The sequence below is a fragment of the Podarcis muralis genome, chromosome 1 (assembly GCF_964188315.1).
Source record: "Podarcis muralis chromosome 1, rPodMur119.hap1.1, whole genome shotgun sequence".
NCBI lineage: Eukaryota > Metazoa > Chordata > Lepidosauria > Squamata > Lacertidae > Podarcis > Podarcis muralis.
In genome coordinates, this window is record NC_135655.1 from 129,220,732 (window position 1) to 129,248,435 (window position 27,704).

The 27,704-nt window shown below is 47.0% G+C and overlaps 1 protein-coding gene across 4 annotated transcripts in view; it reads left to right on the forward strand.

Moving 5' to 3' along the window:
• NRP2 (neuropilin 2) overlaps window positions 1-27,704 on the forward strand; it is a 237,770-nt gene that overhangs the window by 168,051 nt on the left and 42,015 nt on the right. For 3 of the 4 annotated variants that reach the window (XM_028702094.2, XM_028702112.2, XM_028702120.2), the window contains exons 13-15: window positions 1,784-2,043; window positions 5,447-5,543; window positions 15,433-15,477. In XM_028702094.2, coding sequence (XP_028557927.2) covers window positions 1,784-2,043; window positions 5,447-5,543; window positions 15,433-15,477 — 402 coding nt within the window. The remainder of the gene's footprint in view (window positions 1-1,783; window positions 2,044-5,446; window positions 5,544-15,432; window positions 15,478-27,704) is intronic. The other variant, XM_028702103.2, reaches the window with a different exon arrangement.

The window sequence follows — 27,704 nt, forward strand, 5'->3', positions numbered from 1 at the left end:
GATATAGGAGCCTTGGCCGGACCTATTACAATGTAAGTAATCCTTTGCTTTAGCAGAGGTGTAGGTAGGCTTGTAGGATTTGGCTTCCAGCTACCAGATGTTGCCAACTCCTTTGGTGCTGGAAGATGCAGGAAAGCCCAAAGCAGTTCTGTTGCTGGGCAAGAAGGTCAGAAACCAATCAAACTATTTTGCATTAATATTTTGCATCTTCCCCCAAACATGTTGAGTACAGGAGCTGGAGGCAGTGTGTTACAATGCCACACTGCTGTTTCAAAGGAGAATGGGGTTTGTGGGCTTTTAATGGTTGTTTAGAAGAGGGAATATTAAAAGGTATAGCTTTTTGAATCCCTGCATGACAAATAAAAAGGTAAAGGGACCCCTGACCATTAGGTCCAGGCGTGACCGACTCTGGGGTTGCGGCGCTCATCTCGCTTTATTGGCCAAGGGAGCCGGCGTACAGCTTCCGGGTCATGTGGCCAGCATGACTAAGCCGCTTCTGGCGAACCAGAGCAGCGCATGGAAATGCCGTTCACCTTCCCGCCGGAGCGGTACCTATTTATCTACTTGCACTTTGACGTGCTTCCGAACTGCTAGGTTGGCAGGAGCAGGGACCGAGCAACGGGAGCTCACCCCATCGTGGGGATTTGAACCTCCGACCTTCTGATTGGCAAGTCCTAGGCTCTGTGGTTTAACCCACAGCGCCACCCGCGTCCCTTTTGCATGACAAATATATCCTGTTAAAATCTCCTCTTTTGCACAGCTGCTGCAGGAACTCTTTCCTCCTTTAGATCACCCCATAGATAGGATCTTAGGTACAGTAGGAGTCTGCATTGTAACTGTAGGTGACGCATCTTGATAGGAACCAAGAGCAGGACAACAAAGTAGGAGGCCAGTCCCTGACTTCAAGGAGGCAAATGAGAATGTGCTGAAGTAGCATGTTTTGCTCTGACCTTGTTTTTGCAGTGTGCTAGCTATTTGGTCCAAGTATGCTGAGACTACCTCACTTTTTATGCTCCTATGTCTCTTCTGGTTCATGTCAACCGTGAAAACCTCCATATTTTGTCTCATAATGAGCGATGGCTTCTTTCCTTCCTGCTTTGTGGGCTTTCTGCGTTGTACCTCGTTTGCTGCCCGCTCCTTCTTCCTTCCCCAGTGATAAGTGGGCTGCTCTTAGTGGCGTTATTTTTGTAAGCTGCGGTTCATATGCTCTCCTCGATGCGCTACTGACTTTGCTGTGGCTTGCAATATCTGGACAAGGATAGATGCGGGGCTTTTAAAGACATCTTTGTAAGGGGCTACGTGGAAAGTTACGAACAGGTCTTGAATAAGTGAATACAGTGGTTTACAACCATAATCCGTTCCGGAGGTCCGTTTGTAAACCAAAACAGGTTGTAACCCAAGGCGCGCTTTCGCCAATGGGGCCTCCCAAAAAATTTTGTTCTTAATAATAATAATAAAAGGTTGTAATCCAAAAAATAGGTTGCAAAACGGGACACACACTTCCGGGTTTGACATGTTTGTAATCCAAAATGTATGCAAACCAAGACGTATTCAAACCAAGGTACCACTGTATTGGTGTATGGATCAGAAGGTGAGGTGACAATCAATCAATAGTTTGTTTGCTTTGAAAATTGATTTTTTAACCCCCCCCCCAAAAAAAAAATGAAAGAAAAGAGGTCCAGAATGGGAGGAGTTGTGATTGCTCCTGTTATTACAGGGCAACACGGTAAGCTTGTCACCTCTTTGGTTTAGCTAGTTTCTGATCAACCTCCTCCTTCAACAGATGGCAAGAACTATTTGCGACTGCAGAGCAGTGCGAGGAGAGAAAAGCAACACGCCCGTCTCATCAGCCCCAGGGTCTTCTTGCCCAGGAGTGCCGTGTGCATGATGTTCCGATACCAGGTATCCGGCCTCGGAGCGATGCTTCAGGTCCGTCGGGAAGCCATGCATGAGATCAAGCCACTTTGGATCATCCGGGAAGACCAAGGGGACGAGTGGAGAGAAGGTCGGATCCTTCTGCCCAGCTACGATATGGCATATCAGGTGAGCTTTTGGTTCAAGATTCAAGTGGATATTTCTGCTGTGCTCTCATTTCATGCACTTCAACAGAACCCATTTCATTCATCATTAGAGAACATTGTTGAGCAAGGCCTTTTCTTCTTCATTGTGTTTTTCCATGTTGCTATAGTAACTAAATGACACTGTATTTGTTATTCAGAATTTGCCTGTTTTATACATAGATTTAGGTCTTTGTTCATACGGTTGCCTTTTATGTTCCTAAAATCTCTCCTCTGCAAATATTTTTCCCCCACCCATTTTCTCTTAGATGATTATCAGGTAGTCCTGTCAGGGAACTGGAAAACTCATGAGGGATAAGCACAAATGCATCTTGCAGTTAGGAAAAAGGGCTGTGTAAGAGCTTGTCTACGCTGTTTTGAGGATGGTTGTTTTTTAAAGAGGGAGAGAGCTGTTTTGGAGGAAGGATGGAAGCAATTAGCACTTCCTCGATTTGGGGCGAAGGGTTGTGCGAAATGAGCTTCTACTGCTCAGACGCCTTATATGACAGCAGAAGCCGAGTACAAATAGATAATTTAGGAAAGAAAACTAAAACACTGTCTCTGCTTCTTATATTCAAAATCCAACATGGAAATTGACTTCCAGAGCTGATTTGAACATTTCTTAAGAAAATCTGCTTAGGGTGATTGAAATATTTGTGGCCCTTTCTATGTGGCAAATTTAAATCTGTTTTATGCACCGTATTTTTCGCTCTATAAGACGCACTGGACCATAAGACGCACCCAGTTTTTGGAGGAGGAAAACAAGAAAAAAATAATATGCTGAATCTCAGAAGCCAGAACAGCAAGAGGGATCGCTGCGCAGTGAAAGCAGCAATCCCTCTTGCTGTTCTGGCTTCTGGGATAGCTGCGCAGCCTGCATTCGTTCCATAAGACGCACACACATTCCCCTTACTTTTTGAGAGGGAAAAAGTGAGTCTTATAGAGCAAAAAAATCATGGTTCTCCCTCCCAGAGATTCCTAGAATTTATGGTTTATGAGGGTGCTTTGAATCATCTGCTAGAGATCTCTAGCACCACCTTCAGAGAACTACATTTTCCAGGGTTTCCTGGGAACAGAATAGTTATAAACAGTTTAAGTCTGAACAGTGGATCTGAGCTGAGGAAACATCAGACGTATCTGGATCATGCATGGGTCAGACCTACTGTGTCCTGCATGGTTGTCTGCCTGTACCACACTGCTTCACACATGTTATCCTCGCCACTTCCCCCTGCCGCCTCTCGTTTTACCCAGATCGTCTTTCTGCTCCTCGCACTGCTACTTGCCAGAAAACCCCGTAAAAACGCCAATTATCAGCTTGAGAATAAAGCATGGAAATTAAACCTGACAAGCGCATTTGCATACATTGCAGTGAGTTGCATAATTTAGCCGGGGCATGGAATTAATTTTGTTTCACTCCCCCCCCCCCTTCATGCCGAGTTGCATTTCCACATACAGTACCAGAATTTGGATTTTTGTAGCATGGAGACGTGGGTGGCACTGTGGGACGCGGGTGGCGCTGTGGTTAAACCACAGAGCCTAGGACTTGCCGATCAGAAGGTCGACGGTTCGAATCCCCAAGACAGGGTGAGCTCCCATTTTTCGGTCCCTGCTCCTGCCAACCTAGCAGTTCGAAAGCATGTCAAAGTGCAAGTAGATAAATAGGTACCACTCCGGCGGGAAGGTAAATGGCATTTCCGTGCGCTGCTCTGGTTTGCCAGAAGCTGCTTAGTCATGCTGGCCACATGACCCGGAAGCTCCTTCGGCCAATAAAGCGAGACAAGCGCCGCAACCCCAGAGTCGGTCACAACTGGATCTAATGGTCAGGGGTCTCTTTACCTTTACCTAGCATGGAGTTCAAACAGCTCTGCTTCTTAGTAGCCAATGAGAATTGCTAAGAGATGGCCCTGGTCCCAGGCAAGACATTCTGGGTCTGATTTGGCAACTGTCTGCCCTTGAAGCTCATGCTTGTTTGCCAAAGGTCCCTCCATGAAGTCCGTAAGTGGGGAATGTACAGGACCAGGTGGTCCTCAGCGTATTATTCTGGATCTCGGGGAAATGAAAGCTACAGCTGAGTAACAAGGCCGGCCATGCCAGGCACCCCAGTGGGAGCAAGCTGCCCTTATTGCTTATGTAGCCAATGCGTCCTGCCGCTGCCCAAAACAAAACAGAATTCAACCCTAGGACAGCTGTTGTTGCACTCCCAAGTGACTTGGTTGGGAGAGGTACCGAAACAGAAGGGGAAAAGCAAGGCAAGATGGAACCCAAAGGCAAAAATAAATCAGAATAATGTGGCGTCATCTTCTTGTTGTTTAGTCGTTTAGTTGTGTCCGACTCTTCATGACCCCATGGACCAGAGCACGCCAGGCACTCCTGTCTTCCACTGCCTCCCACAGTTTGGTCAAACTCATGCTGGTAGCTTCAAGAACACTATCCCACCATCTCGTCCTCCGTCATCCCCTTCTCCTTGTGCCCTCCATCTTTCCCAACATCAGGGTCTTTTCCAGGGAGTCTTCTCTTCTCATGAGGTGGCCAAAGTATTGGAGCCTCAGCTTCAGGATCTGTCCTTCCAGTGAGCACTCAGGGCTGATTTTGTTTATAATGGATAGGTTTGATCTTTTTGCAGTCCATGGGACTCTCAAGAGTCTCCTCCAGCACCATAATTCAAAAGCATCAATTCTTCGGCGATCAGCCTTCTTTATGGTCCAGCTCTCACTTCCATACATCACCACTGGGAAAACCATAGCTTTTACTATATGGAGCTTTGTTGGCAAGGTGATGTCTCTACTTTTTAAGATGCTGTCTAGGTTTGTCATTGCTTTTCTCCCAAGAAGCAGGCGTCTTTTAATTTCGTGACTGCGTCATCTTACCAAGCTTATATTCAAGGTTCACGTGCATTTGGCCAGCTCTTTGGTGCAAAATCAACAGGTGGGGCTGCTTGTGTATCGGAGGAAAGATGCAACGTGGAATTTTCAGTCATTATACATTGTGCCCTCTATAAGTGTTGCGAGGGTAAGAAAGGGAAAGAGATGATGACTAAGCATGTTGTAGACACCTAGTAACTGTTGAAGGGGCTTCTCAGACACTTGCAGGTCAAATCCAGAAGAAACTGGGAGTGCATCTTAAGGCAGCTGGGCAACTAAACTGCTTTCCCCTTTTCAACTGCGGCTGTTTTGGGAGTGAAGGCAGAATAAGTTGTGGGGTTTTTGCAGAAACTATTGTATAAAGTGGTGCAACTTCCATTGTCACTTGGAAGCTGGCTGAATAAAGGCAAAAACTTAACAAAGGGGAGATTCAGTATATTTTACCGTATATCCTTAAAAAAAAAAAGATTCAACAGCTGTTTTTACTGGAAGCATAACAGTCACTGTTCTGTTTGTATTCGCTCCTAGATTGTGTTCGAGGGAATTATAAGCAAAGGACATTCGGGTGAGATTGCCATCGATGATGTCCGGATAGGCACTGATACTTCCTTGGAGAACTGTATGGGTAAGTCAACATGCATCACATCTATAGCGGTTTGATAGGAGGAAGCAAAAAAACTCATTTGTGTGCAGGAGGCTAGGCAAGTTTAAAAGGCAACCATCTGTACTGAGGCTCTTGCAATGGCATTTCTTGTTGCACATAACCAGCATGGATGGCGCCAAGTGATGGGCGATGGTGCATGCAGCCATCAAGCCTACAGGTCATGGCGCATCTGTTATTGGGTTATATTCTTGTGGGTGCTCTGTGTCATAGGTCCACTTCATACAAAACAAAAGAGCTGTTGTGTGGAGGCTATTTTGGTGACTGCTGCACATGCCAGACCATATGTATATGTACAGATTGACCATGGATGTGCGCTGTTCTCTGTTATGGCAAATGCCAGCTGGAGTGTTTGGTGGAAGTATGGAGAGATCTGCACGGCAAGCTTCTCTCTTCAAATAACAGCCACAATGCTGATGCAAATGCTTGCTTTTTTTTGGGTGCCAATTTTCAAAAACAATTTTTTTACTGAGTTGCAAAATTTCTTTTAACAAAGAAATTCTAAGAGGTGTTCCTGTGGGCAGCTGGTTCACGCAAAGTAGCAGTTAGCTATTCCTGTTCCTCTCCCCCAGTAAATACCATTGCAGGCCACGATAGCGATAATCCACAATTCACTCTCTCAACCAAAACTGGCAATCCCGACTTCCGGAGTGCAAAAAACAGGAGTCTGGATTCCGACCAACATTGCCACTACCTGTGCAAAAACTGTTCATTCACACAAATGACATATTGGGTGTAGGAACCACTGTTGGTGAGGAGATTTCATGGCTGAACATTCCACATGAGGCTAGTGGCGGTGAAAGCTGCACATATAAGCCTTGTCTATGTAGGGAAAGGGACGTGGGTGGCGCTGTGGGTTAAACCGCAGAGCCTAGGACTTGCCGATCGGAAGGTCGGCGGTTTGAATCCCCGCGACAGGGTGAGCTCCCGTTGCTCGGTCCTGCTCCTGCCAACCTAGCAGTTCGAAAGCACCTCAAAGTGCAAGTAGATAAATAGGTACCGCTCCGGTGGGAAGGTAAACGGCGTTTCTGTGCGCTGCTCTGGTTCGCCAGAAGCGGCTTAGTCATACTGGCCACATGACCCAGAAGCTGTACACCGGCTCCCTCAGCCAGTAAAGTGAGATGAGCGCCGCAACCCCAGAGTCGGTCACGACTGGACCTAATGGTCAGGGGTCCCTTTACTTTATATGTAGGGGGGCTTTTGACTTCTCTTCTTATTTACATATGGTGTTCAGTCTCATGCAGTCCCCACCCCCCTGGTGGTCTGATGCAGCCCATAAACAGAAAACCTGAAGGCAAACCAGGGTAGGCAGAGGTAGCAGTGGCACACCTTCTCTATCCCCCCCCCCCCAATATCTCTTTGGTCCTGGGTTCAAACGCAGAAGCCCACTTTGCGTGCAAGATACATATCACTGGCTTTCATTGCATCAGTAAGTAGAAGGCAGCTGTGGGATAGAGTACCGTAAATGGGAATAGTTTTTCCCGTAGCAAATAGCAAATATGTGGGAAGCATTTTAGGGCGGCAGCGGCAAATAGACCACAAAGCAGCCTTCCTTGTTGGCAGTCGCTTTTTGAAGTTGCTAAGCAGACAGAACCCCTGGCCTGCATTGTGGTAAGTTTCAGGAATTTGCTTAGCTTATTCATTCCTTCCCGAAGGAAGTCAGGGAGAAGGAGTGCCCAGGGAGCAGATATTGATGGTTTTGCTATCAACTCATTGAGAGAACATCGTGAGTCTCTGTGACGGCAGGCGATGGCAGGAATAGGTAGGGGGACACCAAGGAAAAACATACGAAAGAAAAGCTCTTGAGACAGGAAAACAGCTGTCAGTTAGCATTACATGCTCAGAAAGGCTGATCAAATCACCGCGAGCCTTTTATTAATAGGAATAATCAGTGGGGACGTCTTCGAGCATTATTAATAATAACAAAACAGTTTCCTGCACTGGACTGGAATTTATCAGTCTCCGAGCTGGGACAGCAGCCAGACTGGAAACTTTTATTGCAAGCATCAAGCAGTGATTTTATTTGAAATTGAATACCTCACAAATGAATTAAAATGTTGTCGCAAGAACGTTCCTTCTCCTTTGCCGTCAGCCTGCCTTGTTCTTCTCCAGTTCCTTGTGTATATGGAGATGATCAGTGGCTGTAGCTTTTTATTTAAATATTACTTTTGTGTTCCCTCACTTTCCCCAAGCAGCATAGGGTGATATGCTTGTGATTGTGCCAATTATATTCTCGCAACAGCCCTCCAGAGCCAGTGTGGTGTAGTGGTTAAGAGCGGTAGTCTTGTAATCTGGTGAACCGGGTTCGCTTCCCCGCTCCTCCACATGCAGCTGCTGGGTGACCTTGGGCCAGTCACACTTCTCTGAAGTCTCTCAGCCCCACTCGCCTCACAGAGTGTTTGTTGTGGGGGAGGAAGGGAAAGGAGAATGTTAGCCGCTTTGAGACTCCTTTGGGTAGTGATAAAGCGGGATATCAAATCCAAACTCTTCTTCTTCTGTGGTGAAGGCTAGACTGAGCAAAGGGGACCAGCTCCAGGTCCACCAGGGAAGGCCAGCAACGAGGGAGGATTTTGACCTGGGTATCTCTGAGCAGTCTGGTGCTCTGTTCACTGCAACACACCGGCCTCAGTTAACCAATTCAACCACCACGATACCCATTACTATGGATTTTAACATTGCAGCAGCAGTCCTTTCTCTGCTGCTTCCAGGAGTCCATGGAAGGAGGTTGGCTCCTCTTTTAAGTCTAGGAGAATTGCCATTGCTATACTTTGTACCTGTCTAATTACCATAAGCGGTGGCATTCTTCCCACTGACCTCAGAGGAATTGCTTCACACCCAAGACCTGCAGAGTGTTAGCAAGTCAATGAGCCAGACTGAAAGGCAGCGCAGTTCCTCTCCAGTGGAAGTTATAAACTGTGCAAATGGGCCCTTCCCTCCAGCGCATTTCCAAAGCGAAGCAAGATAATTCCATCACTCAGCCTTTGCTCGTCTAGGAAAAGCGGCTGCCAGGCTAGGTTTTAGATTTTGGCTCTTTGAACTCCGCTGGCTACTGTGGATCTTTAATTTGTTAAATGCTCCATATGTTAAAATATTATGTGTCTGCATTTGACAAATAGTTTTAATCTCTCCACTGCCCCACCACAACACGGTGAATAAGATCACCCCACAATTTTACAGTATTTTCGAAGGAGAAAATCTGAAATGTACAAAACAAATAACCAGTGCATATATTATTAAAGGTAAAGGGACCCCTGACCATTAGGTCCAGTCAAGACCGACTCTGAGGTTGCGGCGCTCATCTCGCTTTATTGGCCGAGGGAGCCGGCGTACAGCTTCCGGGTCATGTGGCCAGCATGACTAAGCCCTTCTGGCAAACCAGAGCAGCGCACGGAAACGCGGTTTACCTTCCCGCCGGAGTGGTACCTATTTATCTACTTGCACTTTGACGTGCTTTCGAACTGCTAGGTTGGCAGGAGCAGGGTCTGAGCAAGGGAGCTCACCCCGTCGTGGGGATTCAAACCGCCAACCTTCTGATCTGCAAGTCCTAGGCTCTGTGGTTTAACCCACAGCGCCACCCGCATCCCTGCATATATTATTAGGGGTGTCATATTTGGTAGAAAAGCAGTTACACAAACACACACATACATTTCTAATGGACAGAGGTGCTATTATTATTCCTGAAATAACTTGGTAGGAGAGCGTGTGTTTCACAAGGTCTCAGGTTCAGTTCCTGACGTCTCCCGTTAGAAGGATCACATAGGGAGTGCTGGGCAGGACCCTTGCTGATGTTGCCAGTCTGAGTAGACAGTACTAGGCTAGATGGACAAATAGTCTGATCTGCTAGAGGACAGCTCCCAGTGTTGCTATGAACCACAGCTCTTCAAGGCTTCACCTTGGTATCTGCTTCCATAATTTTCCAAGAATTAACTGAATGTTGTGGAGCACATGAACAATACCTTTTCTTCACCAAACAATTGCAACTAGTTGCCATATGTGATGAATGCAAAAGGTCCAAAACTCTGTTTCTTTAAGAAAACTCATCTTCTACCAAGCAAAACATAGGGTGATGATGATGATGATGATGATGATTTATTTGTACCCCTCCCAGCTGATTGGTTTGCCCCAGACATTCTGGGCAGCTTCCAGCATATATAAAAACATAGTAAAACGTTAAACCTTAAAAAGCTTCCCTATACAGGGCTGCCTTCAGATGTTTCCTAAGTGTTATATAATTACTCATCTCCTTAACATCTGATGGGAGAGCATTACACCACTACCGAGAAGGCCCTTTGCCTGGTTCTCAATAACAATAATTTAGGTGCTTATAGGCCCGGCATAGGCAAACTCGGCCCTCCAGATGTTTTTGAGACTACAATTCCCATCATCCCTGACCACTGGTCCTGTTAGCTAGGGATCATGGGAGTTGTAGGCCAGAAACATCTGGGAGGCCGAGTTTGCCTATGCCTGTATAGGCCCTGCATTTAGTTTTCCCGTTTAGTTAAACCCATCTAGCAAGAACCCAAAAGGAGTTCTTCCCCAATTTACATCCCTCATTCTCTGATTTCTGTGAAGGGCTGGTGCTAAGCACCCATCTCCATGGGTTCCAGTCTACATGGTGGCATTCCATACCTCCATGCCCGCTTTGGACTAGGTGGTTGATCCAGCCATCATCCCTTTTCTGGCACACAACATGAAAACCGGGTTGGTTTGAGGGTGTCTCTGCTGCCCGAGAGAACTCAGCTCGCTCAGTTCAGCTCCACCTGACTGCACATAACATCAGTGCACTAATATAGGGGCTGTATTAGAGGAAAAATTAGTTGGGAAATTACTGCTTATTTTCTTTTGTGCAGTTTCTGGTATCTCTTACACCTTTATCTTGGATCATTTAATAAAATACCTTGAATTAGAATTCTGGAGTTGATTAAAGAGCTTTACGTATTCACAGTCTTGCCTGCGTCTGGCTGCTCTGTCTAATGCTACTTGCTTATTAGAAGAGTTGACTCTGTTCTGTCTCTTTCCCATAAGTCTGAATCCCGCCGCGTTCAGAGTAAGGGCATGTAACATGGGTGATTTCAGCTCTACCCATGAGTAAATAACACAATGAGCACCTCCCAGCTTGTCTTATTTCACAAAGACAGAAGCAACATACTTCTGAGGCTATTCTTTAATCTCTGGGCTTGCATTTAATCATTGGACCATTGCTGATCTTTTTGCTTGCTTCTACATTTGTAAGCCATTTGTGGAAGGGAAAGCAAGCATACCGTATTTTTTGCTCTAAAAGACTCACTTTTTCCCTCCTAAAAAGTAAGGGGGAATGTGTGTGTGTCTTATGGAGCGAATGCAGGCTGCGCAGCTATCCCAGAAGCCAGAACAGCAAGAGGGATCGCTGCTTTCGCTGCGCAGCGATCCCTCTTGCTGTTCTGGCTTCTGAGATTCAGAATTTTTTTCCCCTTGTTTTCCTCCTCCAAAAACTAGGTGTGTCCTGTGGTCTGGTGCGTCTTATAGAGCGAAAAATACGGTACTTGGGTTGGTTTTTTTTAAAAAAGGAAAGAGCATTCGGTTTCCAGGCAAGCTTGGCCCATATACGTGCTCACTGTTGGAAATTAAACAAGAAACAAAATTCTTTAGTGCAGTTCCACACTTTATAGACCAAATACAGACATGTGCTCTTAAAAATCTCTGTACACTTGCCTGGAAAATTAACTGTGCTAGGATTCCACTGAACGTACAATGGCTATTTCATGATATAGGCAGGCCACCCATCCCATAGAAAAAAACAGGTTGCACTGGTATACGAGTTGCAAATTTTGTCTGCTGTGTAAAATGCGAAGCTGTCTGAGGATCAAACGAGATGCGGCGGGAAATCTGTCAAGTGCAGCTTTTTTAAAAAAAGCAGCCAGAGCGGTTTCAGATTGGGGTTGCAGCAGCTGAGGAGCTATAATTTAATCCTCTCCCTCACGTTGTCTTCCTGATTTAAACTGCACCCACCTCCCTGTGGCTCCTGTTTGCCCCACAGGGATGCTTGTCTCCAAAGTAGGATTTTGAGAGCAGTTTCTTGGGTTTGGGGGGGTGGGAACTGAGCTCAAGTGTTTGACTGCGAAGCTGGTTCTTCTGATGAATCATTCAGGATATGAAATAATACCAGAGGCAGAGCCATTCTGCGCATCTCCCCCCACTCTCAGGACTACAAAAAGGGAAGCAACTGGAGTGGCGCACGCGACTGCTTCAAAATTGTCACCCAGAGAAGTAATCAAATTCCTTTTCAACTTGAGAAAAGGATCTAATAACTCACATTATTATTATTATTTTGTTCTTTTGACAAACCTGTCACTTGCATTCTGCGGAAGGGTGACTGTTTCAGAGCACTCCGTTGAAACTGCACTGGAGCCAAGAGACTGCGTTCCCAGGCAGAATGCAGAAGGAAAATAATCATGGAATCGCAGAGCGCTGCTTTTCTGAGTGTTGCTTCTCTTGCCCATTTCTTTCTAGCGGCTTGTTACTGCATCGTCGTCATCATCATAATTTATTATTTGTACCCCGCTCATCTGGCTGGGCTTCCCCAGCCACTCTGGGCAGCTTCCAACAAAGATTAAAAATGCATTAAAATGTCACACATTAAAAACTTCCCTGAACAGGGCTGCCTTCAGATGTCTTCTAAATGTCAGGTAGTTATTTATCTCTTTGACATCTGGTAGGAGGGCGTTCCACAGGGCGGGCGCCACTACCAAGAAGGCCCTCTGCCTGGTTCCCTGTAGCTTTGCTTCTCGCAATGAGGGAACCGCCAGAAGGCCCTCGGCGCTGGACCTGAGTGTCCAGGCAGAACGATGGAGGTGGAGATGCTCCTTCAGGTATACTGGGCCGAGGCCGTTTAGGGCTTTAAAGAGCAGCACCAACACTTTGAATTGTGCTCAGAAACGTACTGGGAGCCAATGTAGGTCTTTCAAGACCGGTGTTATGTGGTCTCGGCGGTCACTCCCAGTCACCAGTCTAATTCTGGATTAGTTGTAGTTTCCGGGTCACCTTCAAAAGTAGCCCCAAGTAGAGCGCATTGCGGTAGTCCAAGCGGGAGATAAAATAAGAAACACAAAAAATTATCTGCCTCTGTTTCAGTGGGCACCTGATTTGTGCCAGGGCTTTGGGAGCCTAGAGGGAAGGCAGAAAAGGTAGCCCAAGGAGAGGTGTGGATTGGGGAGCCTCCCAGCTCCCATCAGTCCCAGCCACATGGCCAGTGGTCAGAGATGGTGGAAGTTGTAGTTCATCAACACCTGGATGGCCACAGCTTCCCCATCCCTAGTTTAGGTGGAGGAAACTTAAGTCCCTTTACCCATTTCCAAAACTGCAAAGCTTTTTATTTCGGTAAGGCAAAGGCAGTAAAGTGTTGACTCTTGCCAGGAGACCTGAAGAGGTCCTGAGTAGGTTTCCTCTTTCTGGGATGCCAGAGATGTTCAGATCACGTGGTTCCTTTTGAACAGCCATGTAAAGTGGTACGGCAGCAAATGGTTGCCAACATCTTTCTGGCCTTTAAGAGTTGTAGGCTGCCTGCAAAATTCAGCAGGGAAAGCTTTTGCTGCCATTGCTGCCCTGGGCTAAGGAACAGCTTTATCACATTAATTTCTGCTTGCAACAAAGCTTTTAAAAGCAAAGAAGACCCGACTGGGGAGGGGAGGAATCACCCACCATAATCCTTGTAATATAATATCAGAGGTAAATGCTTGAGGCAGTTTAAGAGTGAGTCAGAATGTCTACGAAAAAATATAAACCCATTTTAAGGATGATGATGATTATTATTATTATTTATCATTTCTACTCCGTTTCTCTGGCCCGTTTCTTTCTAGCAGCTTGTTACTGCTTAATAATAATAATAATAATTATTATTATTATTATTATTATTATTATTTATTATTATTATTTATTATTATTATTTATTATTTATTATTTGTACCCCGCCCATCTGGCTGGGTTTCCCCAGCCACTCTGTGCGGCCTTCCACAGAACATTAAAAACAGAATAAAACTTCAAACATTAAAAACTTCCCTAAACAGGGCTGCCTTCAGATGTTTTCTAAAAGTCAGATGGTTGTTTATTTCCTTGACATCAGATGGGAGGCCGTTCCACAGGGTGGGTGCCACCACCGGGAAGGCCCTCTGCCTGGTTCCCTGTAACCTCACTTCTCGCAGTGAGGGAACCGCCAGAAGGCCCTCAGAGAAGGACCTCAGTGTCCGGGCAAAACAATGGGGGTGGAGACGCTCCCTCAGGTATACTGGAGCTTGATATCCTCCCATTTGGAAGACTGTGTGCCTTTGAGCTCAGTTCCCCTTCCACTGGTCTAATGCACCCCAAACCAGCCGATCTTGTGGTCGGATAGCATGGTATGCTATTCACACTTTTGAAAAAAGCACGTTTAAACTGGCCAGCTTAATCTTGGGAGGGGGGAAAAGCAGCTGCGGAATCATGTTCTGGAACACACTCCTGATCTGGATTGGGCTCCTGAGCCAATTTCCTGCTGAAAAACGCTGCTCCTTTTTGTCCCGAGGCCTGTTATTTGCAGCCAACAGCATCTGCAGGATCAAAGCAGTGTGGAGGTAGGAGAGGGTTTTCGGCAGCGGACGTACATTGCAGACCAGAGCTGTGTACCTGATTTTTTTCTTTAAAATGAAATTGGCCAGCAAGCATACTTTCTTAAAAGCATGAGTAACATAGCAATGTTGCTTGGCGCTTAGTCGGACGCTGGGATGAACACTATGGAACATGTAGCATCAGGCACCACAGACCATGTGAAATTCAGGGCAAGAGGAGGGGAGAATTCATGCCACCTACAGGCTCATGCATCTGCGGAAGCCGCTAATGTTATACATAAAAATCTCTTTCCAAACATGTCTCAGCTTGACTCCAGAAGGGGGAATGAATGCTTGGACACTTTGATCTCGTGATGTCTCTAGAACAGGGGTCAGCAACCTTTTTCAGCCATGGGCCGGTCCACCGTCCCTCAGACCTTGTGGGGGACCAGACTATATTTTGAGGGGGGGGGGGGAAATGAACGAATTCCTATGCCCCACAAATACAGTGGTGCCCCGCAAGACGAATGCCTCGCAAGACGAAAAACTCGCTAGACGAAAGAGTTTTCCGTTTTTTGAGGTGCTTCGCAAGACGAATTTCCCTATGGGCTTGCTTCGCAAGACGAAACGTCTTGCGAGTTCTTGTGAGTTTGTTTCCTTTTTCTTAAAGCCGCTAAGCCGTTAATAGCCGCTAAGCCGCCAAGCCGTTAATAGCCGCTAATAGCCACTAAGCCACTAAGCCGTTAATAGCCGTGATTCACAAGAGGAAAAAACCGCAAGACGAAGAGACTCGCGGAACGGATTAATTTCATCTTGCGAGGCACCACTGTAACCCAGAGATGCATTTTAAATAAAAGGACACATTCTCCTCATGTAAAAACACGCTGATTCCCGGACCATCTGCAGGCCGGATTTAGAAGGCGATTGGGCCGCATCCGGCCCCCGGGCCTTAGGTTGGCTACCCCTGCTCTAGAAGGAAAATGTTAAGTCAGGCTATAATCCTAAAGACACTTATTATTAGGGGGTAAGGCCCATTGCACCCAGTGTGACTTACTTCCAAGTCAACACACATAGGATTGCTTTGTTAGAGATATGACTTCCAGCAGAGTTCTTAAGTTCAGGGGGGGGGGATAATCAGTTAAAACGGCAATTTGGGGGAAGCTACACAAAGAGGCTCTTGTAGGTCTGAGCTTTCTGCCTTGTTGCAAGGATCACATGTCGCTAAGGCCGTCTTGGGGAATCTCTCATCTGTTGTCTTGGATATCAGACTAAAGTTCAACTCTCCTGTTTCTTTACAGAACCCATCGCAGCATTCCCCGGAGAACACACATTTGAAATTTCAGGTAAAACTGCATTTCTCTTAGCAGTTTCTTTCTTGCTGCATGATTTTTTTTAATTTTTGTTTTAAAAAATTAATGTGTGCGTGTGTGCAAAAGAAACAGAAAAACTAACACAAGACCTGCATTACCCCTAACACCAGCAGGTGGCACTAGACTAGATACGGTCTGCAGACAAGGGGGCTAAAAGTAGCTTGGCCGTTATTTGCCCCATAAAACACAGAATAGATTTTCTCCCGCGTTTATTGAATCCGTCTAAGTTGTCCGAAAGCTGGCGGAAGATTTCCCCAAGCGGAAACCTGTTCCAAGTTTTCACGTCAGTTGTAGGTGCTTAGCCCCCAAATGAAATGCAAAGAGGTGTACTTAACTGACGCATAAGTTGTGCTCCTCTTCAGTGCAAACTCTGCATTTTGGTTCCCAGGGGGAACTGGAAGACATTCAGGTGCCCTTTCTTTCACCTGGGTCAATATCCTTTGCTGCTCAGTACATTTTTTAGTTTTGTTTTTTTTAAGTGTGGCTCTTAAGCCTTTAACTGCAGTGTGGCAGGCCGAAGTTCAACTGGTGGATTTCTTCTCCACTGTATCTACTTACAGATACAGTATTTCTGCTTGTCACCCGGATGTTAATGGCAAAGGCACCCTGTGAGAGGTGTCAGTGTTTGCAGACTGCACCGCCTGAGGGCTGTCCTGCACTGGAATTGCCTTTATCTCCATCTGACACAGACTAGAGAGGTGAAATAATAATAATAGTAAAAATTTTATTTATATCCCGTCCTCCCCAGCCGAAGCCAGGCTCAGGGCGACTAACAACAATAAAATAATACAACATTCTAAAATCATTTCATTATAAAATTTATTCAAATCAAATTGATGGCAACCATTGGGCTAGAGTTCTGTGAAGATTGCCAAAGGAGGGAGTCAGGCTGTGCCCTGGCCAAAGGCCTGGTGGAACAGCTCTGTCTTGCAGGCCCTGCGGAAAGATGTCAAGTCCCGCATGGCCCTAGTCTCTTGTGACAGAGCGTTCCACCAGATCAGAGCCGCAGCCGAAAAAGCCCTGGCTCTGGTCGAGGCCAGCCTAACCTCTCTGTGGCCTGGGACCTCCAAGATGTTTTTGTTTGAAGATCGTAAGTTCCTCTGTGGGACATACCAGGAGAGGCAGTCCCATAGGTACGAGGGTCCTAGGCCATATAGGGCTTTAAAGGTTAAAACTAGCACCTTAAACCTGATCCTGTACTCCACTGGGAGCCAGTGCAGCTGGTATAGCACCGGGTGAATGTGATCTCGCAGCGAGGACCCCGTAAGGAGTCTCGCTGCAGCATTCTGCACCTGCTGGAGTTTCTGGGTCAGTCTCAAGGGCAGCCCCCCACTTCTTGTCTGCCTAGATCAGAGGTGTTACAACAGATCCCTGGATCTTCCAGGTGTGCCCCCTGCAGTCTGGTCAAAAGCCTTTCACAAACCAACTTTAAAAGGACACCTGAAAGCTTTAGATCGTGGTCTTGACGCAGCAGCTTCGCCCAGATGTTATAAAATTGAGGCCAAGTGGTAACAGGGATAAATGTGGCTACAGATAAACCCCTGTGTGTCTGCAGCGCCTAGGGAAGAGCAGTGAAGCTTTAAGATGTGGGGCTGGGGGAATCACAGCAACCGCAGGGGAGGCTTAACCCCCAAATCAGCAGCGAATTAGAAGTGCAATGAGGTGGCAATGATTAATATTTAGCACAGAGAGGTTTTGCATCCCAGCCAAAAAGTGGCAAGGCAGGGGCTGTGGTGGGGCTTTTAGGGACAGCAGCAGGGAGGGCGGGATGGGGAGGGAACTGGAGCACAGGCGCAACTGTCAGCCTGAGTTTGAAGGCTGACATTTAGTAAGAGAGAAGCAGGGTGAAATTGTGCATTTAATAGCTTAATTCTGGCCTGGAGAAAAGAAAATGGGATGCCTGGAGTTGATAAAACCTTCAGAGGGAAACAGAAGGAGAGAGGGATTTGGAGAGACCGTCCTCTTCATTAAACTTGTTTCTGAGTCAGTGGAGAATGCTGTGGTGTGGGGAAAGGAGCATGGCGGCTCCTTTCTACCCCGAGAGATTTTTCATTTCGTTTCATTGTGTAATGCTCTTTTCACCTGTGGGATGGTGGAAACCCCGGCGCGGCAAAAAGGCAGGGAGCGTCCGCCTCCAAGAGCTTTCTGCTTCTATTAAATCATCTCCTTTTTATTTATCATTGGATAGACTGCTCTTCCTGGAGCAATCTCTCAGGCCGTTGCTGACGCATCGCCAAAGCGGCTGGCTTTGACTTCCAGAAGAGATGCCTTCTCAGTGGGTGGGAGAAGGTGTTTTCTCTTTGAAAAGTAGTTTGTAAAGTCGTCTGGCATTGAACACTGAGAGGCAGTGCATCTGCTATGGCCAAGGGTGAAAGGGGCACAGACATCCATAAACCTCTACTTTGATCTGAAAGTTAATGCTTAAAGCTCCTTAGCAACCTAGTCGTGATTATTTTTGTACGTAGATTTTGCTGGCTCGTTTATTATTTCCCTAATAGGAAGCAGACCCAATAATTCAACCCCAAGTTTTTGCCACTGTTGACGTGATGCTGACACTCTTGGGCTCCTGCCCTGCTTTTGGGATTCCCATGGGCTTCTGGTTGGTCACAGTGAGATCAGGATGCTGAACTAATTGGCCATTGGCCTGATCCAGCAGGCTCTTCTTCTGTTCTTACATTGCAAAGAAGTTACATGGGCGTTGCAAGCAAATCTGTAGCACTAACAAGAATTCCCTTAAGCCTTCATTCATGAATGGCAGATAGTTAAACTTGGCTTCCATATAGTAACTGGAGTCGTCATCTGCATCATTTGTTGTTGTTGTTTAGTCGTTTAGTCGTGTCCGACTCTTTGTGACCACCTGGACCAGAGCACGCCAGGCACTTCTGTCCTCCACTGCCTCCCGCAGTTTGGTCAAACTCATGTTCCTAGCTTCAAGAACACTGTCCAACCATCTTGTCCTCTGTCGCCCCCTTCTCCTTGTGCCCTCCATCTTTCCCAACATCAGGGTCTTTTCCAGGGAGTCTTCTCTTCTCATGAGGTGGCCAAAGTCTTGGAGCCTCAGCTTCACGATCTGTCCTTCCAGTGAACACTCAGGGCTGATTTCCTTCAGAATGGATCAGTTTGATCTTCTTGCAGTCCATGGGACTCTCAAGAGTCTCCTCCAGCACCATAATTCAAAAGCATCAATTCTTCGGCAATCAGCCTTCTTTATGGTCCAGCTCTCACTTCCATACATCACTACTGGGAAAACCATGGCTTTAACTATATGGACCTTTGTTGGCAAGGTGATCATCTGCATAATACAATTGGCCAAATCCCGCTGTATTTGTCCGCCATCTATGATCTCAGGTCTTTCTATGCTTGCCGTACTTGTGCTAGGCTAGGAATCTCTTTCTGTCCTTCCACTGCCTTTGCGTTAGCATATTACTATTATTATTTCAATTTATATACTGCCCTTTATCAGTGGGAGTGGGAGGAGGCAGAGATGGACCAGAGAGTGAATTGCAGCCCTGCTACATACGAATGGCAGATCTGCTTTTAAAAGCCAAATATTTTATTTGTAAGGGTTCTGGCATTTTGTTTGGTTTTAATGCGAGAAGTCAGAGCGGAGGTTCCCTGGTACAGAAGTCAGGCCGTGAGCACACCAGTGATTCCAACTTCATTCAAAGTATGCTCAGGATGAAGCAAAGCATGCTGGGCTCTCAGCAGAGCAGCTCTTTGAGGGCACTGCTTGCTCAGGTCCTGGGCATATTTGTCCAGAGCTATTAATAAATCATAGGATATTACTTCATGCATGTTACCTTCTCACTCCAGTTGGAGGAGACAGAAATGGCGGTCTGAGGTCCAATTCTGTCACATTTTCAAAAGACAGGAGGGCAGCCGGGCTGCACATCCTCACGGCGTGTTCTGATGGAGAATTTGGGATCCGCATTTGGATATGTGATTGCAGAAACACCCAGCTATTATTCTAGCCTAGCTGTTACTGATAGACCCTGAAAGGGTACAGCTGGCTCTCAGCGGAAATGTTCTTCTGTGGTGGGATGGGAATCCTTCTACATGACAAACAAAACCAGACATCTAGATGCGGGTGGCGCTGTGGGTTAAACCACAGAGCCTAGGACTTGCCGATCAGAAGGTCGGCGGTTCAAATCCCTGTAACGGGGTGAGCTCCCGTTGCTCGGTCCCTGCTCCTGCCAACCTAGCAGTTCAAAAGCACGTCAAAGTGCAAGTAGATAAATAGGTACCACTCTGGCGGGAAGGTAAACGGCGTTTCCGTGCGCTGCTCTGGTTTGCCAGAAGCAGATTAGTCCTGCTGGCCACATGACCCGGAAGCTGTACGCCAGCTCCCTCAGCCAATAAAGCGAGATGAGCGCCACAACCCCAGAGTCGCTCACAACTGGACCTAATAGTCAGGGGTCCCTTTACCTTTACTTTAGATGCCTAGTTGAAGTGTTCTAATCCAGCCTTCTCCTTGATGTGCTAGTTTCCTATGTGCAGAGATTCTTTTCATATGGTCAGTCATGCAGCCTGAGGGCTCATCTGGACTTCGGCTTGTCCTGCGGCTTTCCCCTGAGAAAACCCCATCTTTACTGCTGATTTGGAGCAAACATCAATTGGGTTTTTGGTGGATTGATATTTGCTCTGATTTGGTGCTTAAAGAGTGGGGTTCCCTGGGGATAGTGCCTGGGCAAACAGAAAATTGCGCAGACCTAGAGAGCATGGGTCAAGCGGAAGTGTGGATGAACCCTAAATTGGTACACCCTAGACACAGATGACGGGGTGAGCTCCCGTTGCTCGGTCCCTGCTCCTGCCAACCTAGCAGTTCAAAAGCACCTCAAAGTGCAAGTAGATAAATAGGTACCGCTCCGGCGGGAAGGTAAGCGCCGTTTCCATGCGCTGCTCTGGTTCGCCAGAAGCAGCTTAGTCATGCTGGCCACATGACCCAGAAGCTGTACACCGGCTCCCTCAGCCAATAAACCGAGATGAGCGCCGCAACCCCAGAGTCGGCCACGACTGGACCTAATGGTCAGGGGGTCCCCTTTACCTTTACCTTTAGACACAGATTTATCCCCACAGTGAGAACTCTGAATGCCAGCCAGCCCTCTGCCTTGTATAAATTAAATGCTTCCTTGAACGCTCCTTACCTTCTTCACAAAAAGTAAGGGAAATGCAAATTGCTAGTTACCCTTGAAAATGAAAACAAAAGCAAAGCCCTGTGTTTACTGGAAGCCGAGTTTAGAAACACCAGCCTAAAAGTAATTTTGTTGAACATATGAGATTGTATGGCCTGAGGGGTGGATTTTATGAGACGGCTTGGATGCGCTTTCACTCGGCTGTGTTTTCATATATGAGGCACCCTAACCTGACAGAAGCCCAGGCACAGCTGTATTCTACATCAGCAAGTTGCAACTGAAGGACGTGGGATGACTTCCACAGGCCATTTTTGTGTCAGGAAAGATCGTGTAAACCTTTTGATGGGACTAAGCAGGACTGCCAGGTTGCAGCCCAGAGATTTCCTCTTGCGCTTTGAAAGTTTGCCAGGGAATCGGGAGACGAGGTAGCTGTGGTCCCTCCCCACACCTCAAGAGTTCTCTCCTCCCAGACCTTCACTGCGTGTCCTTTCCAGCCTAGTTGAAGCAGGATCCCACCTGCACTGCTCAGCAGAAACAAATGGAAGGCGCTCTAGTTGCCAGGAATCCACTGGGATATTTGAGGCTGGTTGGGGGAATCCTCAAGGCAGCAGCAGCCAGGGATTTTCAGCTCAATAAACTTTTTGGATAGGCACTAGGAGTAGGGGATTCCCCCCTCCCCCTGTGTTGTCCCCAAATGTACTTCAAAGGGTTGGGGAAACCACAGAACAATGTGGCTTAGTTTTGACAGCGAAACTGGGTTTTCCACCAAGCATTCCCCCAACAGAAATCTACAGTTGTTTTCAAATACAGCCGTACCTCGGAAGTCGAACGGAATTCGTTCCGGAAGTCCGTTCGACTTCCAAAACGTTCGGAAACCAAAGCTTGCAGAAGCCCCATCGGACGTTCGGGTTCTAAAAGAAAGTTCGCGAACCGGAACAATCACTTCCAGGTTTGCGGCGTTTGGGAGCCAAAACGTCCCAAGTTCCAAGGTGTTTGGAATCCAAGGTACAACTGTACCTGTTTATCATTTTTTGGTCTTTGCATGTTTTCATGTTCGCCTAAATAGGCGTACCCTTAAAAAGCGTAAGTTATAAAGTGGCCCCAAGGGCAGAACTATATATTACCAAGACAAAAAACAACAACCCACCCCTATCCAACTACAGTGGTACCTTGGTTTACAAACTTAATCCGTTCCAGAAGTCCGTTCTTAAACCAAAGCGTTCTTAAACCAAGGCGTGCTTTCCCATAGAAGCGGGAATGTGTTCTGCTTCCAAGGCAAAGCTCACAAACCAAAACACCTCCTTCCGGGTTTGCAGCATTCTTAATCCAAGTTGTTCATAAAGTAAGCTGTTCTTAAACCAAGGTACCACTGTACTTAAAACAGTTGCCAGTATTTTTCCCACTCAACACTAGGGATGTTAAAAGATCAACCCGTTGTTGTTGTTGTACTGTTACTTTGGTTTCAGCCTGTAAGAGAAGGGCCCGTTACCTTTAGGAAACGTACACAAGGAGCTGTAGCTGAGCCCAGGCCAGCAATCCATCTCCCCTGGCCGCTTGTTAAAGCACTTCACCTGTTATGTTTCCTCGCCCTGCTACTTGAGACCCTTCTGCTGAGCATTTCCCTGCTCACATAGTTGGCTATTTCTGATCAGGGGAGGGAAATGCTTAACATATTGATCATCAGGATATGGGGGAGCGGGGAGGGTCGCGGACGAGAGAGAACGTGACATAGGTTGGCCATGACATGCGGCTTCCCCCAAAGGGACTCCGGGTGGCAGAGCAGCCGAAGCTCCTTGCAAGCTGCTGCCACCCAGAGTTCGTAGCACGAAGCAGGATGGATTGTTGGTTTAAGGCAGGTCCTGGTACGTGTATCCTAAAGGTGATGGAATCTGCAATGTTAAGTCGGAAGGAAATGGGCAACTATTTTTAGCAACAGGATAGTGTGACAAAGTCTGTTGGCTCCAAACTGGCTTTATCACGCTATAGAAGATGATGAGAGGAAAAAGAACTAGGGCACTTCGGGGCCTCGTGTACCATATCTACGTGTATATACCCTGTGGCATCCATTTATATGTTACAAGAGATGACTATGTATATGTTCTTGCACCCGACTGCATGCTGAAAAGGAAGAGGGAGGGAGAGAAAGGAAGTCACAGGCACACCTGAAGCCACCCTAAGCAACTTTAGCAGCCAGGCACAGAATATTAGGGTCCATCATTGGCTGCAGCTGATTCATCAGAAGCATGATTTAATGATGGGGGAGGCGGGGTTGTAGTGTGATCAGTACCACCAAAATTCTAGGATGACACATCCCTTTTGAAATGGTTGTCTTGGAGGGTAGGATCACAGTACCAGGGCCCAAGGAAACTGAAAGAAGCTTGGAAAGTCTGTTAAGGTGAAACGACATCAAGGAAACGGGTGCATTTATGAAATAAAAACGTTAGCCTGTGACCCAGGTGATGCCCTGGAAATGCATTTTTATTTGTAGACTTCATTCCCCAGAAAGCAATGTTGCACAAATACTGATCCACTATGCGAGAAAAGGTGTGGATTCTTTTCCAGGGGTAGCCCCACCCCATAAGGAACTTAAGTCTCCTTGCTTCCATTCTGTCCGGAGATCCCGCAAAACATGAAAATATCCCATTCTTTGTACAGGTCTAGAATACCTTGCCCTGCCCCCCAGTGGAGGTTTCCCCAAACCCAAGACCCACTTGAACTTGATTATTTCAGCTAATTGAGTCTACATATGCACATGTTTTCTGTGGACCTGAATATGGTTCAGTCATGATTCGCTGTGGGTTAAACCACAGAGCCTAGGACTTGCCGATCAGAAGGTTGGTGGTTCGAATCCCCGCGACGGGGTGAGCTCCCGTTGCTCGGTCCCTGCTCCTGCCAACCTAGCAGTTCAAAAGCACGTCAAAGTGCAAGTAGATAAATAGGTACCACTCTGGCAGGAAGGTAAACGCCATTTCTGTGCGCTGCTCTGGTTCTCCAGAAGCGGCTTGGTCATGCTGGCCACATGACCCGGAAGCTGTACTCTGGCTTCCTCGGCCAGTAAAGCGAGATGAGCGCCGCTACCCCAGAGTCAGTCACGACTGGACCTAATGGTCAGGGGTCCCTTTACCTTTACCTTATGCACATGTTTTCCCCGGACCTGAATATAATTCAGTCATGTTTCTCTTCCCCTGACTTCTGCCCACACTGAAGGCAAGAGAAAGGGAAAGAGCATACTTTTCCAGCAAGGTTTAATCATTTAACAGTAGAATAGAAGGAAGAAAGGTCATCCTTGAGCCAGGAAGGACCCACAGAGTCGATTCCACCTCCCCCTCGGCATAGGGTTGCATTGCTCTCTCTGAGAATTCAGACCTTGAAGTGCCAGTGACTTGGCTACAAGAGGTTGATGATTAAACTGCCATTTGTGTTTTTCATTCCTGGGCTGCCTGGGTGGCACAGCAGGGAGATCAACTGGAGATATTTACATCATTTGTCACTTTGCCGGACAGTTTGTACTTGTTCATCCTCCCTAAGGAGATAGGCAGCGTTATTACGCCAGTGTTGTTTTATGGCCACCTTTGTTAATGTTTCTTTACTTGAAACAAGACGGAAGTTTCCACTAGAAAATGAACCAAATGTTCATTTGGGGGAGAAAGCAAGGAATGTAGAGAAGATGGGTGTGAATCAGGCTAATCAGAAGTCCTCTGAATTAATGTGGGTGGCGCTGTGGGTTAAACCACAGAGCCTAGGACTTGCCAATCAGAAGGTCGGCGGTTCGAATCCCCATGATTGGGTGAGCTCCCATTGCTCGGTCCCTGCTCCTGCCAACCTAGCAGTTCAAAAGCACCTCAAAGTGCAAGTAGATAAATAGGTACCGCTCAGGCGGGAAGGTAAATGGCGTTTCCGTGCGCTGCTCTGGTTCGCCAGAAGCGGCTTAGTCATGCTGGCCACATGACCCGGAGCTGTACGCCGGCTCCCTTGGCCAATAAAGCGAGATGAGCGACGCAACCCCAGAGTCGGTCACGACTGGACCTAATGGTCAGGGGTCCCCTTACCTTTACCTCTCCCCTCTCCTACAACCCCCAGTGCATAGACTGGCTATGAATTTGGCTCCCTCCGCCATCTTAACCCCCATTGATGGGCTGGGAGTTGCAACCAGTAAAACTTAGCACTCCATTGTGGCCGGACCACCTCACATATTTAGGGTCAAGAGATTTCCTCGTTGCCTTCCCTGTGGCTTGGCTCAGTTGTGTCATGACCCTGACTTTAGGCAGTTGCCAGAGCACGGGTTCAGGAGGGGCTACAGACTCCAGTGACATGACTCCAGAGGCAACAGGGCACATGGCCCTGAGATGGAGCCAGAACCACTGAAGGCAGCACAATCTGGATCACGCGGACTCTCAGGAGTCACTCCCTTTACCCCCGAGGCCCTCGCAGTCTACACTCCCCATCTGGCATGGAGTCATCTGGAGCAGTTTGCTCAGCAGAGTCTACTCTCCTTCTGCTTGTCACTGACTGTGACCTGAATTTAGTCGATTGATTTCTCAAGATGCAGTGATCTGCCTTGGGAACTGGGAGTCAGACAGCTTTTGATGTTTGCATCTCCATATTCTAAGCCCGCACCCCTCACAATATCAATTTTAAAAGCAAAGCAAGCTTCTCGTTAGTACACTTTGGTGAGTGAGTATGAGTGCGAGCGGCAGATTGTCGAACCTCTTCACTGAAATAGCTGGAATGGCACCAAGCATTCTGCTTCTTAATCCTATAAGTTGATGAAGAACGAAGACAGGCAGGAACAGAACCTCCTCTCCCTCTCCAAAACTTTATTTTATTTTGAGGGGAGGACCCTGCAAGCTGATACCTGCCAGAGAGGGTCTTAATATTTAAGGCTCTCTAGTTATGTCTGGAACAGGCTCTGAGCAAGGTTTGCCGCACGTTCTCATTCTGGGTCACTCCAGTCGGCCGCTGAGGGGGTCGTCTCTGTTGGAGGGCGAAAGGAAAGGTCACCTTTCCATTACCCTCTCCAATAAACGGCCTCTCTGTGGAGATGGGAGGTCATTGCTGATGGCTTAGATGGTGGCTTCTAGCTTGCGTGCGCCAGAAGGGGATTTCACGTATGTGCTACAAATCGAATCTTTCTTGCTTCTCCATTACAAATCCCTCAGTGGCTGCTTATTTTTTTTCCTGTTTCTGGAGGAGCATGTGCTCTGGGCTTTAGTTTTAAACTTAATTTGGGGGCCCAGCATTTGAGACAATTGAACCAGAAACCAACCCACTGCGCAGATAGACCACATTGAAAAGAAATACCGTATTTTTCGCTCCATGGGGCGCACCGGACCATAGGGCGCACCTAGTTTTTAGGGGGGGAATTAAAGGTAAAAAACTGACCCCTCTCGCTCTCCAGGCTTCAGCAAAAGCCTGCATTCGCCCCATAGGACGCACATATATTTCCCCTTCATTTTTGAAGGGGAAAAAGTGTGTCCTATAGAGCGAAAAATATGGTACTTACTGCACAGAAGGCAGCTTGCTGGTGTTGTACAACATAATCCAAAGCATGCTTACTCAGAAGCAAGTTCCCCTATTTTCAGTGGTGCTTACTCCTGGGTAACGGTGTATAGGAGTGCAGCTTTTTTTTTGAAGAATTTGTTTCAGTAGGGTTGCTTGCGGGAAACTTCTCTTTTCTGGGTTTATAGCCATGCACAGCCTCCCCGTTTTATCCCCCCACCCATAAAATTTAGAGCATGTATAGAATGCACACACAATTGGTTTCCAAGCAGCAGTCATTGCCGTTGCTGGATTGAGTAGGAAACAAGAGGCCTGCTTGCAGAAGCCCAGCAACTAGCCATGGAAGGGAATACTCAATTTTGCCTATCCCGTCCAGGATTAGAGAGAGTGAGTGTGGGATGCCCAGTGACCCACCCGCTCAATGAGAGTGACCCAGTTGTGGAGTCCTCATAGATTGGGCAGGTCCTTTGGACCCAAGGCAATATAATCTTGACTTCATATCAATAATAATAATAATAATAATAATAATAATAATAATAATAATAATAATAATAATAATTTATTCATACCCCGCTCATCTGGATGGGTTTCCCCAGCCACTCTGGGCGGCTTCCAATAAAACACTAAAATACAATAACCTATTAAACATTAAAAGCTTCCCTAAACAGGGCTGCCTTCAGATGTCTTCTAAAAGTTTGGTAGTTATTTTTCTCTTTGACATCTGGTGGGAGGGCGTTCCACAGGGCGGGCGCCGCTACCAAGAAGACCCTCTGCCTGGTTCCCTGTAGCTTTGCTTCTCACAGTGAAGGAACCGCAAGAAGGCCCTCGGTCCGGGCAGAACGATGGGGGTGGAGATGCTCCTTCAGATATACTGGGCCGAGGCCGTTTAGGGCTTTAAAGGTCAGCACCAACACTTTGAATTGTGCTAGGAAATGTACTCTTAACCTTCACCCTTAAATGAATACGCTCAAAGGTAGAGAAACTGTTTTCCCGCCATGATAGAGGCACCCTGCTGCTGCTCCCACGGGCAAGGGGGTCTGGGCGGGGACTTGTGGGGCTCCCCAGCAACAATGCTAGGCATGTTTTCCTTGCATCTTTGCATTCCATGCAAAATATAGCATCTGATGCATGCAGCTTTCTGAATAACTCAATATGGCCAAGGGAATGGAGCAACTGCCCTGTGAGGAGAGAGGCTACAACATTTGGGGGTTTTTTTAGTCTAGAGTAAAGGAGATGTGATGGTTGTGAGCAGAGTGGATAGAGAAGATTTTCTCTCTCATACTGCTGGAACTTGGAAGATTCGGTACAGGCAAAAGAAAGTCCTCCTTCGCATAGTGCATAATAATAATAATAATAATAATAATAATAATAATAATAATAATAATTTATTTATACCCCGCCCATCTGGCTGAGTTTCCCCAGCCACTCTGGGCAGCTCCCAATCAAGTGTTAAAAACCGTACAGCGTTAACTATTAAAAACTTCCCTGAACAGGGCTGCCTTCAGAGGTCTTTTAAAGATAGGATAGCTGCTTATTTCCTTCACATCTGATGGGAGGGTGTTCCACAGG